The 19,110-nt window shown below is 34.8% G+C and overlaps 1 protein-coding gene across 2 annotated transcripts in view; it reads right to left on the reverse strand.

The window, feature by feature from the left end:
* OSGIN2 (oxidative stress induced growth inhibitor family member 2) overlaps positions 1-19,110 on the reverse strand; it is a 29,250-nt gene continuing 10,140 nt past the window's right edge. For both annotated transcript variants that reach the window (XM_072603618.1, XM_072603619.1), the window contains exons 3-6: positions 18,296-18,432; positions 17,839-18,030; positions 13,040-13,131; positions 1-1,736 (exon numbers count right to left, since the gene is read on the reverse strand). In XM_072603618.1, coding sequence (XP_072459719.1) covers positions 707-1,736; positions 13,040-13,131; positions 17,839-18,030; positions 18,296-18,432 — 1,451 coding nt within the window. In that variant the 3' untranslated portion in view covers positions 1-706. The remainder of the gene's footprint in view (positions 1,737-13,039; positions 13,132-17,838; positions 18,031-18,295; positions 18,433-19,110) is intronic.

Raw genomic sequence — 19,110 nt, forward strand, 5'->3', positions numbered from 1 at the left:
TAAGAGCACTTTTATAAGCAATTTATTGTTGTACTTCAAATCAAAGTATTACTGGAAAGCTTTATAGAAGACTAGCAGAGAACAAACCTCCACAAAATACCTCCTCATTTGTTTTGAAATCTACAAGTTTGTAGATATATCCCAACATTAATGAACTGTCAGATTTTATTATTAGAATCTAAGATTAAGAAGTCCTTATAGAATTAAACAAAGAATTTTCTTTTGCTTAAAGACCATCTTAATCTAAGTGACAAATAAGATTTATGAAACTGATGATGTAGCAAAATAAATAAAACCTTTTTTAGGAAGTGCTTCCCCATGTACATTCTCCTTGAGATCTGAAATTATATAAAGTCAACATCCTGGCTTACTCATCTCATCAAGGTAATAACATTTTGAAAATTAAACATAAGCAATTGAAGAAAAATAACTGTAACCAAGTCTTTTGAAATAGCATCATAGTGCTTCAGTTAAAATGAAGGCCAAAGCTGACTGTTTTCTATTCATCTGAAAATTATATCTGATGGTATAAGGTAGCTTAAGAAAACAAAGTTCTTATAACATTTCAAAATGATGAATATAGTTGTATACCTCCTTATCAGGCAATATAACCCTAATAAAATGAGACTGCAACTCACTATTAAAAATGCTGATGGCAAGCTGTCCATGAATTAGCTATGAATTATTACTTGTAAACACAATGGCTTTATGCTACACCATCACCACTTCCTCTTTCAACAATTAAATGTTGTTTCCTCTTCTGTCTAGTAAGTAGACAGCGAACAACACCAAGTGCCCCGCCCTTTAAAAACCGTACAAAATTGTCTCCAACCAAAGGCCCCAAAGCAAAAAGGTTAGCTTCTTTAGTACACTCGTAGGTGTATGGATCAATTTCCACAGGATTCCCTTTACATGTAATTGGTTGGTTTGAATTATGGCCCAAGTCATACCCTTGTTCCTTCAAAAAGGACAGATTAGGATGGGAGCCTATTAATACCACTGCTGCAGATAACTTGAAGATTTTCTTCAATCCAGAGACACTCTGAAGAACACATTTCATGTCCGTCTTAAATGAAAGCACATGGTGCTCAGGAAAACTTGTATAAGCTGATGAAAGATTAGAGTCAACAGAATATGACTGAGTACACATCATATGATAGACTTTATGGTATTCAGGATAAAGCTTTTTGGGAAGTTGTTTGAAAATTAAACTTGGATCAGTAACCCGTTTCCGAAACACATGGATTACAGGAATATTATTGTTGTAAGCACACAGTACAGCATCAGCTGCAGTGAGTCCAGAACCTACAATTAAAACTGGGTCCACTTTGCCATGTAACTTTCCTTTGCTAATGGCAGCTCCAAATTCTGGCATTGTATGAAACACAAAGGGAAAATCTTCCCCTTCAACTTTCAAATAAGTAGGAGAATCCAGAGTTCCAGTTGCTAGAGCTACATTCTCAGCAAAGAGACAAAAAGGGATGTGAGACCCATCAGCTATTCTCTGATAGCCTCTGATCTCCCAGTTTCTCTTGATAAAAGTTGACTTCTCCATTTGTAACTGTTGTGTTGAAATATCATCACTGTCCTGATCATCATCTTGATCTCTGTAAAGTCTTGATATAGAGGTTATATAAGTATTCTCTCGGAAATTTTTCTGAAGACCCATAAATTTCACATAGTGCTTGTAGTAGCAAGCTATCTCCTCTGGTGTAACTCGGTCACTCTTTATGTTCCTTTAAGGGGAAAAGAAAAATCAATCCTTTTGTTACTATAAACAATCTCTCTATATTCAATAGTGCTTAAGTATACTGCTTCCATATGATGTAACTAATTTTCAATTATTCTTGAGTTAAGCTAATCTTGGGGGCTAAATTACAATATATAGTTATAGAGATTAAGAACTATTTGAATGACTGAATCCCAAAGTAAGTGAGTCATCAATGTTTCAATGTTATGGAATACTCCAGGGATCTGCCCTTGGCTCTGTACCACTGAACACTTTTATCAATGATCTAGAGCCCAGAGGTTCCCGAAGTGAGTGATGCTGTTCTTTGGCGGGGAGGGTGTGCTGTAACGATCCAGGAGGGTTGTAATAGCCTCAGGTACAACTAGGGGGTGTTGGATAAAAATAAGGGGGTGGGGGAAGCATAAGGCAAGAGAAGAAAATTTTGAAAAACCATTTGTACATGTTTTATCTGTTGCATAACAGAGTTAAAGTCACAGTGATTGCATTATTTTCCAAATAAACACATGAAACAAAAGTTATAACTGATTAGCAGTCCACCAACAGGTCTTAACAAGCAGACAAGCATGTCAAGTACTGTGGGGAAATCCAGCATGCATTGGCAGAAATATGTGCATGTAATGACTTATTTACAATACAATACTATACAGTTACATAAGATAATACTGCATCATTAAAATTTCAATGCAGGAAAAAACCCACAAATTGACAATAAATTATTAAATTTTAAGATGCATCATTTAAAAAAAATCATATTTTTTTTGAAATGACACAAATATCAAAAAACCATTAAAGGGTTAAAGAAAGGAGATTTCAGGGGGATGAGTAATTTTCTTTTAAAAGGGGCAGTGGGAAGTTTGGGAACCTGTTATCTAGAGTAATAAACACTTATTGAGCATTAGGTGCCAATGTAAAGCATTGGGGATACAAAGACAAAAAGTAAAACAGTCCTGGCCCTCAAGGAGATTACACCCTACTGGAGGTAAGTACACAAACATATATATAATCTATGCAAATGAATACAAGGTAGCTTTTAATGCAAGTGTACTGAGAATCACAGGAAATCAAGGAAGGCTTCATATGAAGCATTTGCTTCAGCAGGAGACCAAGAACTGTAGAAGCAGAGGGAGAGGGAAGAAGGACATTTCAATGCAAAGGGAGTTTGAGCATAGTAACTGGATTCACAGAGTTCAAAAAGCGGAGAAATGTGGAGGAAAAGTAGAAGGCAGGAAGGAAACAGTTGTATTTGATTCTAGTGTGAAAAAGAAACTATAAGATTGTAGTGGGCTGGGTGGAGGGTGTGTGTGTGTCTGCGTGTCTCTCTCTCATACACAGACACGCATTTCAGGAAAAATTGTTCTGCCAGCTGTGTAGAACACAGACTGACGCTAGAGAGACCAAACAGTAGGCTACTGCAATAAACCTGCCAAGACATGAAGGCATGGTCAAGAGTGCTGACTATGGGAGTGTAGAGGACCTAATGAAACACTTGAAAGACTATAAAAAGAAAAGGCCCAGGCCCCAAATGTATACAGCCAGAGTTAGATGATGAAAAACCAAAGTAGACTGACAAAATATGGGCAATACATAAGAGAAGTCCAGGAGAGAAAAGCATCCTAAAAATTTAAGAGAAGAGAGAGTATCCAGGAGGAGGATATGGTCAACAATATTAAATATTGCAGAGAGGTAAAAAAAAAAAAAATGATCTAGATTCAGAGAAAGTCAGAAAATTTGGTGACTGGGGGAAATCACTGGTAACTATGGAGGGAGCAATTAATTTCAGTCAAAACATAAGGCTCAAAGTCAAATGCAAGAAGTTAAGAAGAGAGTAAGGAGAGAAAGTTAAGGCCCAAGTGCAGAAGAGTTGGGTTTGAGAATGGGAAGAGAAACATAGTGAAAAGAGGAGAGTATACAGCCAGCGTGTACTGCATGATGATGGAAAACAACTGAGGTCAGGGAAGAATTTGGAGGTCATGATGAACAGGGTAAAGGGTAGTAAGACAGAGGGAAAGATGGACAGATACAAGATTACAATCAGATAAAGGAACACTGAAGTTCATGAACATGAAAGTGAAACTGGGGTGACAGTAACCTCAAGGGTATGATCATCTCCGTGTTTAAGTTGGAATGGAAAAAGCAGGTCATCGAAGTTGAGTGTACTGAAGAACTAGAAAGTTGCAGGGCTTGAAGGAGTATCAATGTATATGTTAAAACCCTCTAGTATGATGGCAGAAGTTAGATCTAAGAGACTGAGTCAGATTTTGAATTCACTGAAGAAGAAAAAAAGTGTTCTGTGGAGATAAGGAGAAAAAGCTCTGGACTGGTTGGTGTAAATGAAACTCAAAACTCTAAGGGCATTATTGTGGTCATACTATCAGACAACAGAATATACATGAATTCCTTTTTCAACCTTCCTTATTAAGACTTTTGAAGAGGTTTTCTGCCTGGCAAAGGCACCAATTTGTTCAGTAGAAACATGATGCAAAAAGTGCTGTGTTAACAAAAGGGAGTCAGGTGTCAGAGGCAGGCAAATTAACCTCCTGTTTTACAGATGAGGAAACTGAAGGGCCCAGAGGTTTAGTGACTTGCTCAAGGTCACACAGGCAATAAGCACTTGCTGTAGGATTTGAACCTAATCCTATGATTCCCAAAGCCAATAGTCTTTCCACTTTAGTATGTTGTGTCCTTTGGGAATTACGTCTGAAAAAGTTCTAGGGATTTTAAAGGACTATAAGTTTTATGAGTCCGTATCCTGATATGGCAGCCAAAATTCAATAAAGAATTGATATATAGCATATACTCCCCCACAACTTCTGCTGTTTGTAAATGAAGCTAACAGGACTTGAGACTGTGTGAGGAGAGGCCTCCAGCTCATGGCAGCTGATAGTTCCACTTGGACTACACCTAAAGATTGTGCTCAAATTGTGTTCAATTTTTGGCACATTTAAAAAACACTGATAAGCTGGAAAACATCCTGAGCAAGATGACTGGAAATGGTTAAAGGACTCAAAGTTAAATTATTTGAAGTTCAGTTGAAGGAATCATCCGTATTTAGCCAGGACAATTTTTGAAGAAATTTATTGTATTCATATATCTGAAAGATAGGGTATTCATATGAAAAGAGGATTACATTTGTTCTACTTGGCTCCAGAGGGACAGCTAAGGACTTAAACATATTTAGTCTTGATGTAAGGAAAAAACCATAAGAGCTTTCCAAAGGCAGAATGAAGTGGGGGATTAGTTTTCCTTCACTTGAGTTCTTTACATGAAAGCTACATAGCTTCTTCCTGGGTCTGTTGTAGAGGGACTGCTTACTGAGACACAGCTTAGGCTAGACGGTATGAGAATGGTTCTTAAAGTGTGATCTAAAGACCATGGAGGTCCACAAGATGTTTTCAAGGGGTCTGTAGGATCAAAACGATTTTCATAATAACATTAAGATGTAATTTGCTCATTAAAATACTCCTTCCCTTTTTTAACCACATTATCTATGAGGTCAAATTTTCCTCATATACTTCAACCAGAACGACATATAGCAGATCAAATGCAAAAGGAGAAAGGAATGAGATTTAGTTGTCTTCTAGTAAACCAGATATTAAAGAGATTTGCAAAAATATATAAAATAATGCCATTCTTTTGATTTGGGGGTAAAGGAAATATTTTCCATAAAAATTTTATGTTAACATGTGATAGGTCTATCATTGTCATTTTTAAACAAATAAGTATTTTTAAAATGATCACTTCTAATTCAGTAAAAGTCTCTCTATATACAGCCCATATAAAAGCTCTTTGGTAATGTCAATAATTTTTAAGAATATAAAAGAACTGATCTCCAGACCAAGAAGTTTAAAAACTACTATCATATGTTGTTCATTTTCTGGATACTATAATATTTCTATCAATACTGGCTGAGGCAACTTTTCTCCACTAAAATCTTATTTCAGTACACATTGGGGAGAGGAGACTTTGCTTTCCCTAACGCTATGCCAGTAGAATATGCTTGACATGTTTCACTTCAAACTAGACAGCCTGGTTTTTGTTTAAGGATCAGCCTAGTTAACTTCAGAGAGGTTCATCACCAGAAGACGTTTGTCCACCAGGTGAATTTTATTAGCCAAAACAATTTACAAAACTGAGGCATAAAAGGAGTTATAATCTACATTAATGAAAGGATTCCTTATACAAGTGAAATAAGATTATATTAACTAGTTTGGTTATTGACTCATATTAAACTAAAAAGTCTTAAGCTTCCCCCCCACCCCCCACTATCTAGTCTTACTTCTTTTATCCTACAGTCATTTGGTTGATTTTTTTTTTAAATTACATGTAGAACTTATATTTATTCCTATGAAATTTAATTTTGTTAGATTCTGCCCATCAATCCAAGATGCTAAGAATTTTTTAGATCCTGATTCTGGCATACATACATTAGCTATCCCTCCTTGTTTCATGGAATCTGTAAATTTACTAAGAATGCCACCTGCCTTTCAAAGGAGTCACTGATAAAAAAAACAAAAACAAAAATACAAACAATTTAAGGACTAAAGAAATAACTCAGTAGGTAAACCACTGAGAAGTATATATATGTACGTATGTATGTATGTATATATACATACACATATATGTATATATACACACACATAATACATATATATATATACCTTTTTAGAAAATGCTTTTATACAGAAATATCCAGTGATCTTTATGTATATGTATATTTATATAAAGATATAATACCTATCATAAGTTGAGAAGCAATCTATCCGAGCTGGCTCAGAGTCAATCAGGAAGACCTGGCTGTTTTAGTCTGACACATATTAGCTGTGCGACCCTAAGCAAAATATCTTCTCAGAAACTTTCTAAGATTCAAAAGTTATAGAACAGTTGTCCTTCTGTATTGGTGGATAGGGTTTCCTTATAGAGAATTCCCTACATCAATAAAATCACAGGTTCAGACCAAAAAATAAAGTCATGTATTAATAGCAAGTAATCTACTATTCTATTTAGGAAACACAATTAAATGCATACTTTTACTTCTATATTATAGATGATCAAAGAAAAGAGAGACAAAATGTTGTGGATTTTAATAACTACGAAAGTAATAATGCTTACCATACAGGTTAAGTGATATTAAAACTCAGACCAGACTGGACCTATATTAGAGTCATTTCCTGATTTCTATACTCTAAGACAAAATGTAGGTCAGTACTAGTCACAATCATACTATAAACATTTTCGAAAATAAGGAAATGCCACCAGTAGCTATGAAAGGTCAAATAAGATAGTTTAGTTGGTAAAAGAAAAAAAAAACAGCTGAAATTTCTCTTTATATTCTAAATATCAAAAAATTATCAGTCATTATGGAAGATAAACTGAATAAATTAAGGTTCCAATATCACTGTGAACTACTGTCTGCTGAAATACTATTTAATTTGGAACTTTACGTAAATTCAAACATTAGTTCATCTGTTAAATTACAGATGAACTAAAATTATCACAAGTAAATTCCTTATTTTATAAAGATTAAATATGTTAAACTTTGACCAAATTAATTTCTAATTCATAACTAATAGTGCAAAGTCAATCTTTTTTGCACTGAATAGTATTTTTTTCCAATTACATACTTTTCAACATTCATTTTTGCAAGATTTTGAATTCCAAATTTTTCTCTTTTCCTTCCTTCCCTTCCCCCTCCCCAAGATAGCAAGCAATTTAATATAGCTCATACATGTACAATCATGTTAAATATATTTCTCTTATCTTTATGTAAAAGCATCAGAACAAAAGGGGAAAATTACAAGAAAGAAAAACCAAAAGTAAAAATAGTCTGCTTCTATCTGTATTCTGACTCCATAGATCTTTCTCTGGATGTGGATAGTACATCCATCACAAGTCTTTCAGAACTGTCTTGGATCATTGTGTTGATGAGAAGAGCTAAGTCTATCATCGTTGACCACAGCCCTATGTCATCGTTACTGTGTATGTATAATGTTCTTATTTCTGCTCACTTCGCTCAGCATCAGTTCATGTAAGTATTTCCAGGTTTTTCTGAAATCTATCTGCCTATCATTTATTATAGAAAAACAACATTTTATTACATTCATATACCACAACTTGTTCAGACATTCCCCAATTTATAACTACCTCTTCAATTTCCAACTCTTGGCCACCACAAAAAAAGAGCTACTCTAAATATTTTTGTACATGTGGGTTGTTTTCCCATTTTTACGATCTCTTTGGGATTAAAAAGTATGCAGCTTAAGAGCCTTTTAAGCAAAGTTCCAAACTACTCTCCAGAATGATTGGATCACTCCACAACTCCACCAACAGTATGTTAGTGTTCCAATTTTCCAACACCTCCAACATTTATCATTTTCCTTTTCTGTCATCTTAGCCAACTTGACAGGTGTGAGGTGGTACTTCAGAGTTGTTTTAATTTGCATTTCTCTAATCAATAGTGATTTTGGAGCATTTTTTCATATGACTAAGGATAGCTTTAATTTCTTCATTTGAAAATTGCCTATTCATATCCTTTGACCATTCATCAATTGGAGAATGACCTGTATTCTTATAAATTTGCAGTTTCTATATATTTGCAGTTCTCTATATATTTGAGAACTAAAGTCTTTATCAGAAACACTGGCTGTAAAAATTGTTTCCCAGTTTTCTGCTTTTCTTCTAACCTTGTTCACATTGGTTTTGTTTGTGCAAAAATTTTTAATTTAATGTAATCAAAATTATCCATTTTACATTTTATAATATTCTCTACCTCTTGTTTGGTTATAAATTCTCCTCTTCTACACAGATCAGACAGGTAAGCTATTCCTTGCTCTCCTAGTTTGCTTATGGTATCACCCTTTATGTCTAAATTGGGTACCCATTTTGACCTTTTCTTGGTATATGGTATAAGATGTTGACCTATGCCTGGTTTCTGTCATACTATTTTCCAGTTTTCCCAGCAATTTTTGTCAAATAGTGAGTTCTTATCCCAGAAGTTGGAGTTTTTGAGTTTATCAAACCCAAATAGATTATTATAGTCATTTACCACTGTTCACTAAGCCAGTACCAATTAGTTTTGATGACTACCACTTTATAATACTTTTAGATCTGGTACAGCTAGGCCACCTCCCTTTGCATTTTTTTCATTAATTCTCTTGATATTCTTGACCTTTTGTTCTTCCAGGTGAGTTTTATTATTTTTTTCCTAGCTCTATAAAATGATTTTTGACAGTCTGCTTGCTATGGTATTGAATAAGTAAATTAATTTAGGCAGAATTATCATTTTTATTAGTTTGGCCTACCCATGAACAACTGACATTTTTTCAATTATTTTATATTTGACTTTGTGTGAAAAATGTTTTGTAATTGTGCTCATATAAATCCTAGGTTTGTCTTGACAGGTAGACTCTCAAATATTTTATATCATCTACAGTTATTTTAAATGGAATTTCTCCATCTCTTGCTGCTGGATTTTGTTGGCAATAGATGGAAATGCTGATGATTTATGTGGGTTTATTTTATATGCTGCAACTCTACTAAAGTTATTAATTATTTTAGTAGTTTTTTAGTTAATTCTCTGCAAAGAGTGATAGTTTTGTTTCCTTATTGCCTATTCTAATTTCTTTAATTTCTTTTTCTTCTCATTGGTAACACTAACATTTCTAGTACAATACTGAATAGTGGTGAAAATGGGCATCCATGTTTCACCCCGATATTACTGGGAATGCTTCTAGCTTATTCCCATTACATATGATGCTTGCTAATGGTTTTAGAAACTACTCATCATTTTAAGGAAAACTCTATTTCTATGCTCTCTATTGTTTATCATACGAATGAGTACTGTATTTTGTCAAAAAGCTTTTTTTGCATCTATTGAAATACTCATGTGATTTCTGTTAGTTTTGTTGTTGATATGGTCAATTATGCTGATAGTTTTCCTAAATTTAACCAGCCCTGCATTCCTGGTATAAATCCCACCTGGTCATAGTGTATTATTCTTGTGATAAATTGCTGTAATCTCTTTTGCTAATATTTAAAATTTTTGAATCAATATTCATTAAGAAAATTGGTCTATAATTTTCTTTCTCTGTTTTGGCTCTTCCTACTTTAGGTACCTGCACCATATTTTTTGTCATAAAAAGAACTGGTAGGAGTCCTTTTTCCAAATAGTTTATATAGTACAGGAACCAATTGTTCTTTAAATGCTTGGTAGAATTCACCCACAAATTCATCTGGCCCTGGAGATTTTTTCTTAGGGAGTTCACTGATGACTCATTCAATTGCACTTTTTAAAATGAGGTTAAGTGTTTTATTTTCTCTTCTGTTACTCTGGGCAATTTATACTTTTGTAAATATGAATCCATTTCACTTAAACTGTTAGGTTTATTGGCATACAGGTGGGCAAAATAATTCCTAATTACTGCTTTAATTTCCTCTTCACTGTAGTGATTTCACCATTCTCAAGTTTAATACTGATAATCTGGTTTTCTTTTTTTAATCAAATTAACAAAAGGTTTATCTATTTTACTCTTTTTCCATTAAACTAGCTCTTAGTTTTATTAGATTTCTTACTTTCACTTTTAGTAATCTCTCCTTTGATTTACAGAATTTCTAATTTGTTATTTAGCAGGGATTTTTAATTTGTTCTAGCTTTTTTAGTTGCATACCCAGTTCACTGATCTCCCCTTTATTTTATTCATGTAAGCATTTAGAGATATAAAATTTCCTCTAAGAACTGCTCTGGCTGCATCCCATAAGTTTGGAAAAAAATCATTTCTAAAGTGTCTTCTGATTAAATTTAAAAACCTAGTATTAGTATTTAAAATTCAAATAATTAAGTAAAAAACTTAAAACTCTACTTGCTATCTAGGAAACATTCATTTCCTTAAACTACCTATTTATAAACATGAGGATGAAGACTTCTAAAATTCAATTATAAGCTCTTTATTCTTATACCTCAGGCAAAGAAGAAAATCAACATACTGTACAAAACTACCTATATAACAAAAATTTCTGAATTTTTCATAAGGACAATATTTTCAAAGCTTGTAATGTTATAAATTACCCCGTATTTTGATAAATCATTAAAACAAAATCCTTAAATTCAAGGTGAAATAAACTCCATGAAGACAGGGACTAAATATTACTCATGTTTGAATCTAGTACAGTGCTTGTAAGTGCTAAACACTCAAACCTGTTCTCATATTGGACGAAAGGGAAAACCTTAGTTTCAATGTGCTAATATGACGGCAACACCGAAAACAGCATTTCTGTAGACCTAAATATTAGTTCACTTTCTGCTTTATGGTCTACTATTTCTACATTTACAATCTCAAATTACAGTGGCTTCTAGGTATTAGGAATTTATATACACCCAAACATTCACTATTCCTAAACATTATCTTTAGTGTTTGTCCTGTATGTCTTCTCTGGCCATATTGTTTTTTCTCCCCCTTCCCAAGACCTGATTCTAACTCTTCACTATTTTAAGCCCAAATTTTATCTTTTGAGCATCTCCTTTCATATTTCCTGCCTAGATTTAACTCAGTTAAGGGTTCACTGTCCTCTGTTCTAGGTAGTCTGCCAGCATTCTCATTTAGTCAGTTACATCTCCTTCTTTTCTCAGATCACATTCCTGTTCTACACTTCTCAGTCATAAACTATTCACACACTTCCTTACCCAGAGATATACCCATACTCTCACGGTCGCACTCAAACAAACAACACTCCAAGTGGACAGAAAGGTGAAGGTACTTAAGGGAAGAAATGGAATAAGAAGTTAGTGAGTGGCCAGGGAGGTAGAAAATGTAAGGTTTTAGGAGAATAAACAAGCAGATGCATGAGAAAACTGGTAAGAAAAAGATCAGATCAGGGGCCAACAAGAATCACGTAATCTTCTGTATCATTTCACCATGCTACCAAGTTTTCATAACATCATACAACAGAAATCAGCCTGCATGAAGGAAGGCTGAAGACATCTTTTCTAATGCAAATGATGAGAACTACATCAAGACTTAAAGTATTTACACAGCTTCCTAAATGAGAACCAAAAATCACTCAGTCGTTTGGCTTGTCCACCCAGGAAAGAGTTTGAATAGTGTCTATTCTCTAGACTATGATATGCAGTTAGATGGACAGCCCAGAGGGCTGTTCAATTAGTTTATATTATCACGGCCAGACATGTAGATAAACAACAACTCAGACCATGTTAATTTAGAAGGAAAAGAATAGGAGATGACATTTGAAAAACTGCTAAATTTCATCTTTTAAATATCATTATTTTTCCAGCAATATATGCCTACAAAGCACAGATTACCAAATTCTCCAATGAATCAAAAACATGGGTCACCCGAAGGACAATGGAGAGATGGTGGGCATCAGCAGACTAGGGCAGGAGTCACTGTCCTCCATGGGGTCATGACTGGGTTAAGTGAAAAAAGTTTAAGAAGCCCTGGACTAGAGTATATCACTAGTGACAAACTGTGTACAAGAAGCAGAATAAAAGATAACAAGAGGTAGCTGGTGGCACAGCAGATAGAGCCCAAGGTCTGGAGTAAAAAAGAACTGAGTTCAAATCCAGTCTGACAGTTACCAGCTGTGTGATCCTGGCAAGTTCCCTAACCTCTGTCTGCCTCAGTTTTCTTGACTATAAAATGCAAATAATAACACCTACCTCCCACTGTCACTGTGAAGCTCAAATGAGAGGTTTGTAAAGTGCTTTGCACTATATACATACATATATATCGTTATTATTCTTCTATTACCAGAAAAGGAAATGGGTCAGTCATATCCTGCACTGCTACCTATGCAACATCAAAAGATCCGGACAGAGCTCTGCCTCCTCTTCCCCATGAACCCCTCCTTAACATTTATGGGAAGATATGGGCAAGGAACAGCACAGGATGAAAAGTAGCTTATGATGTGTATGACTGCCTACAAGAGAAATTATCTGAAGTACTTAAATATACAATGAAGAAGTACTCTAAGAGTATGTACAAATTTTCATGTTAGTTTAGAACTTGTAGGAAGTATTTATAGGGGAACATGGAAGGATTTTGGAAGGAAGTAGCATCCCTGAAGGATACACAGAAACTGGGCAGGTGAGAAAAAGCATTCCACATGGAAAAAACTCTGAACAAATGCATGGTTGTGTGACCTCAGGCAACTCAATTAACACCTTTGAGTCTCAGTTTCTTCATGTATCAAATCATACGCCTAAACAATATGACCTCAAAAGTTGCTCCTAGCTACAAGATACCATGAAGTATTTAGCAACTTCAAATAAATTCTTACCTTCGCTTGGTAGCCACCCAATCCTTAAACTTAAGCCCAGGCAATTCCATCCAGTTTCCAAAGCTGATTGTCAACATAGAACCTTCCATATGCTATTTGAAAAACAAAAAAAAGTCAAAGTATCATATATTTGAACAACTCCCTTCATTTTCTTTAAACTGATTAAACACTTTGAATTGATTCTATAAATTCAAAATGTCTAGGCTCAAAGGTATTGCAATATTTATGGAGTTCTACAGTTGCTTAGTTTCCCAAATAAATTTTCATTTGCACAGCACCAGTATCACAGGACCCACATATGTCCCTAACTCATACTTCTTTAAAAAATTATATAATTTTTAACACCCAAATACTCTAGATAATTTTTTTGGTTTTGGTCATAAGCTGTTCCTGATCCATACATGATTCTTATACTTGTTTTAAGAACAGAAATAATAAAAAGTATTTTTTCTTTATAATAGAGGAAGTTTATTGTCTAATATCTCATGTCCTATATCATCTTACTGTAAAGTTATCTGAAAATTGCAGTAAACAATTATTTCCTGTAATACAATATTCATTCTAAAGCCTGGGATAATTTGCAGGAAACATTTCCCCTAGGAGAAAGGAAATAGACCATGGCCCCATAAATAATGATGGTCTACAGCTAGAAGCAGAAGGGAAGGGGTAACAATGAGCCCTTCACAGTCCCACTCCTACTTATACCGATCATGACTTAACTAACACAGAATTACTCTAAAAACAAGAGCACCATGCCCACAATTTCTGTGCTGTCTTTGAAGCCATTAGCTCCCTTTGGCAAATCAAGAACTCTTGACTTCTTGACTCTCAACTCACTCCATCATGATTAAAACAGCTCAGGAATGGGAGCTCAGTTGATAAAACATCATTCGTGGCTGTCTGAAAAATAGTGGAGAGATGGTATATGAAAGTAGTAGTCACATGTGCTGTTCTGGTATAATCTTCTAGACCTAGAAGAACTGAAGCCGAACCAAGAGGCTGGAGCACTGGACTTGCCAGGCAGGGAGCTGCTGTAATTTTTAAAGCATTTCACAGAATGAATAGAGCCTTTCATAGCTTGGAGTAAGCCTTTATGCAATGTTTGACATCCCAGTCTGGTGTATAATGTAGTTGCTTGAACATCAGACAGTTTGGGCTACAAACTAAATTCCACCCTGATCCATGAGTTTGTTCAGGAAAATTAAAGCATATCCATACTTTATGCTCAATATGAAGTGGGGCATTAATCTGCAAATAAAATATAACATCTGATCAATTATTGCCTCCAGAGTTTTTGGTTCTCAAGGAAAAAAGACCACATAAATGCAGTAAAACCTTAGAAATGTCAGGGCCAGAGGGATACCAGTATGATAATGAAAAGTACAAGTTCTAAAACAATTTTAATAAACATAATTTTATTTTGAAGTGCTATATATAAAGCATGTCATCCCTTTAAGAAAGCCCATCATATAAAAGTCTGAATTTAAAAAACCTGAAAACCTAAAATGGCACAACGATTATTTGAGAAATTTTTCAGTTTACAAAAAGATTACTTTGGAAACAAACCTATTGTGATGCATATAAAATGCTATTTAAAAAACAGAAACTATGCATACACATTCTTCAGGAATATGTATTTTTTTTCTAGGTCTGGACATACAATTTCATCAGCATGGGGAAATCTGAGAGTGGTTAACACCCAGCACAAATAAATAATAAACCATCTACAACTTGCAATCTTAGAGAATAAAGAATAATAAATCACCTGTAACTTACAATTTTAGAGAGTAATCTGGGTGGAATTAAGAGGTTACTAATGATCTCTTAATGGCCAACTAATTTTTCAATTCTCATCCTTGACTTCTTTGCAGGCTTTGTCACTACTGCTCACCCTCCTCTTAATATTTTCTTCTCTTTCAGTTTTTATGACATTGTTCTCTCTTGATTCTCCTCCTACCTACCCAACATTACTTCTTAGTCTCATTTGTTAAAGCTTCACCCAAGTCATGAACATTAACTGTGGGGATCCCAGAGGTTCTGTCCTCACTCTCTTCATTATTTTGCTTGGTGATCTCGTAAGCTTCTACAGATATGATTATCATCTCTATGCATATAATCTTCAGAACTATTTATCTAGTCCTAACCTCTCTTCTGACCTCCAGTCTCATATCTCCAATTGGCTAATGAACAGTCTGAACTGGTCGTAGCGTGGACATCTTAAACGTAACGTGTCCAAAGCTAAACTCACTTATCTTTTGACCCAAAACCCTACCCTTTTACTCACTTCCCTATTATTATTCAGAATGCAACTATCTTCCCAGTCACGCAGGCTTGCAACTTAGGTATCAACATCTCATTCTTTCTCACCCTTCATATCCAATCAGTTGCAAAGTCTAGCCAATGCTTCATTAACTTTTCTCATATTTGGCCCCTGCTCTCCTCTGACACTGTGATACAGTGCAAGTCTTCATATCTCACTGTTGGGACTACTAAAATAGCTGATCCCTGCCTCAAGTCACTCAGCTGTCAGACTGATCTAACTAAAGCACAGGTCTGATCAAGTCACCTTTCTATTAAATAAAATCCAGTAGCTCACTATTATCTCCAGGATCATATATGAAATCTTCTGTTTCTTTTTTAAAATTACTTCATTACCTGACTCCTTTTACCTTTCCAGTCTTCTCACGTCTTACTCCCTTCCACATACTCTCTGATCCAGTGACACGACTTCCTTGCCATTTGTACTCCTCGTACAAGATACTTCATCTCCCGACTCTGTTCATTTTCACTGGCTGTCCCCAATGCCAGGAATTCTCTCCCTCCTCATTTCCATCTCATGGATTCCTTCAGATCCCAGCTAAAATGACACCTTCTGCAAAAAGTATTTCCCTCTAAGATTATCTTCAAAATATCCTGTACATATCTTGTTTGTATACAGCTGTTTGCATGTTGTCTCCCCCTGCCAGACTTTGAGATCCTTGAGAATAGGGAATGTTTGCCTTTCTCTGTATCTCCATAATTAGTATAGTACTGGGAACATGGCAGGTACTTAATAAACACTTACTGATTTGACTTGTTAAGTGACTTGTCTATGGTTACAAAGATAGTATGTATCAAAGATAGCACCTGAATGCAGGTCTTCCTTGGGCCAAATCATCTGCTTCTCAGAAACACTGATATATACAAAAAGTTATATTAATGAAAGCAGATATAACATAAATTAATATTAAAATGAATGAGGTAATGAAAATTCACATTTCAAAATATTTTTTTAAAAAAACTTAAAGAGTCAAAAATTTGTTAGAACATTTTACACCTGGAAAAGCTCTGGGAGAAAGAAAAAGCATTCCTAAATGTACTGAAAGTAAATATTTATTTAAAATACTCTAAAATTCCTAATTTTCATTGTTATATTGGCTTCCCTCTACTCCTAATATTTTAAACTTGTGACATTTAACTATTTATATGTTGTCTTTTTCTGAGAACTAAAGTACTTTCCGGGCAATAACTGACATAATGCTCTTCAAAAAATAATCTGAAAGACTCTTTAATTTATTGAGTCAGTTTGAAAAGGTACAAATTTTTTTTAAAATGGATCTTTCTTACTTGTAAAAACAGAGGAAGAAATTATCTCAACTTTGATATGTCCTACATTATACATTTATCTGAGTTGTGACAAAATCTAAAATGAAAGTCTAAATTTTTTACTATGAAACAAACTTCTGAAATAGTGCCCATTTAATTCTCATGTAATAGGCCAGACTGACTATATCTGATTGCATTAGTAATCAAATTAGAATTCACCACTGTTATAATTAATTAGGTCAATATCCATTACCACTTGAGATAATTGAAATGCTAAATGTTAAGTTTTATTCTAGTAGTACTGTATCAGTGGTGGTAAGGGGGTATAATGGTAGCCATTTATAGGTACAGGTGTTTGTAAACTGTGACTTAACTGTATAGCATTTAACACAAAAAGTAGTCAAATTATCTAAGACTACGTAAATGTCTTGTAAATACCTAAAATTAAAGGTTTTCTTCTCCTTTTAGGATGGCTGTATCTTGATTCTAGTACTTCAATGTTTGAGCAAGAGTTTATCACATTCCAGATGCCAAAATGAATAAAAAGTGCATAATGTCTGAAAAAACAGAGATAAAAGAGGGGCAAGGTGTCTTGTATATTTCTAAAAAATGTATTTCTTTATTCTAATTAGAACTCAGTTTCAAAGTCCTCCTTCACTGAAATTATCTGGACACATTTTAGGAAGAACCCTGACAAGTCAGAGAGTGTCCTAGAGAGGGTCACCAGGATGGTGAAGGAATGCAGATGATACCATTTCAGAATCAGCTGAAGGAAACAGGGATGTTTGTCTGAGGGAAGACTCAGATGGACTTCTTTGCTGCCTTTACATAGTTGAAAGGTTTTCATGTGGAAAAGGGACGATATTTGTTCTACTTGCCCCCAAAGGACAGAACTAGGAATAGAGAGGTCGACTTGGGTTCACCATAAGGGAAAATCGCTCAACAATGAGAAGCATCCAAAACTTAGGAGGGAGTCTACTTGTCCTTCCAAGGAGAGCTTCAAGCAGAAAGACTAGATGACCTCTTGTCAGGCACATTGTGGAGGAGATTCTACTCAGGTAGGGGTTGCAATAGATGGCCACTGAGATCTCTTCCAAGTGTGAGATTCTGTGTTTGAATTTTAAAAGTCAGGCATGTCTACCCATAGCAAGATCACATGCAAAAATTAGATATTCAGATGCGTTAAGACATACATAAAGTAAAATATTACTTACATGCCAAGCCCCACCAGGTGGTCCTTTACCAAGAACCAAGTGAGGAATATAATGATGCTGTTCTAATTTCCAATGCAAAACTGACGGATAATCATACCCAAAGTCAGCATCAGGATGAAGAAGTGTGTCAAGGAGTATAGCAACTGGATTAGATGACCGGCCTTCAAGACCTTCAGACAAGTACTCTAAATCCTAAATGAATTTTTCAAAAAAGAAAGACAGCAGAGTTGAACTGAGTCACCACTCACTTCCTTTTGTGAATTCAAGACAATGATTAGGAAAAACTTAACACTCAATTTATAAAATTAACATAAAAATTATTAAATGCAATACCATTCTGTACAATGCTTCTTCAACTTAGAAATACTATACTAATAAAATAATCCAAAACTAGAATGTAAATCATATTGCTTTCACATTTTAAAGAAAAATTACATTTATGCTTAGGAAACAATACCTGATCAATAATGGAGAGATGTCTTGCTTCTTCTAATTTACTATGCAAAATTGGATTTGGATGTACAGCTTCTGAAGATAAATATGGTCTGTATCCTGACAACATGTAAGAAAGGCAAATGCCTGAGGGTCCATTTCCTATAAAAAGCAATAGTCTGTCACACCATACAGAAACAATGGAAGTCTTATTCGAAGTCAAATCCTAGCCCTTCAAGAAGCTGTTTAAAAATATTTTGTTAAATTAGAGCATTATTGGGTACTAATTTTATGAAATGAAACACGAGCTGCAACCTGGAAATACTTTTAGAATATGAAGACATGTTTGTTTGCCCAGAAAAAGGATCTGACCTACGTAAACATAAATAATACAGATTATTCAATCAAATAGCCTGAAGAGACCATGAAGGCACAAATAGAAGTTTAAACAAGACAAATATTTCTCCTCAAACCATTTCTCTCTAAAGCCTTAAACCTCTAATCTAAACATGAAACAATCTTACACAGCATTCCTGCAAATACAAACATTCAAGCTGTACTTAAAAACACCACAACATCATTAATGACAGCTGGAGAGTATCTCGGGTAGCTGAGTGGTGCAGTACATAGAGCACAGGGTCTAAAGTCAGGAAGGTCTGACTTCATCTCCAGCCTTAGACTCTTGGTTGCGTCTGCCTCAGTTTCCTTGACTGTAAAATGGGGGTAGTAATTTCACCTATTTCCCAGAGTAGTTGTGAGGATCAAATGAGATATATGTAAAGTGTTTAGCACACTTGATGCAAATAGGAGACACTTAATAAATGTTTATTTCCTTCCCAC

The sequence above is a fragment of the Notamacropus eugenii genome, chromosome 4 (assembly GCF_028372415.1).
Source record: "Notamacropus eugenii isolate mMacEug1 chromosome 4, mMacEug1.pri_v2, whole genome shotgun sequence".
Classification (NCBI taxonomy): domain Eukaryota; kingdom Metazoa; phylum Chordata; class Mammalia; order Diprotodontia; family Macropodidae; genus Notamacropus; species Notamacropus eugenii.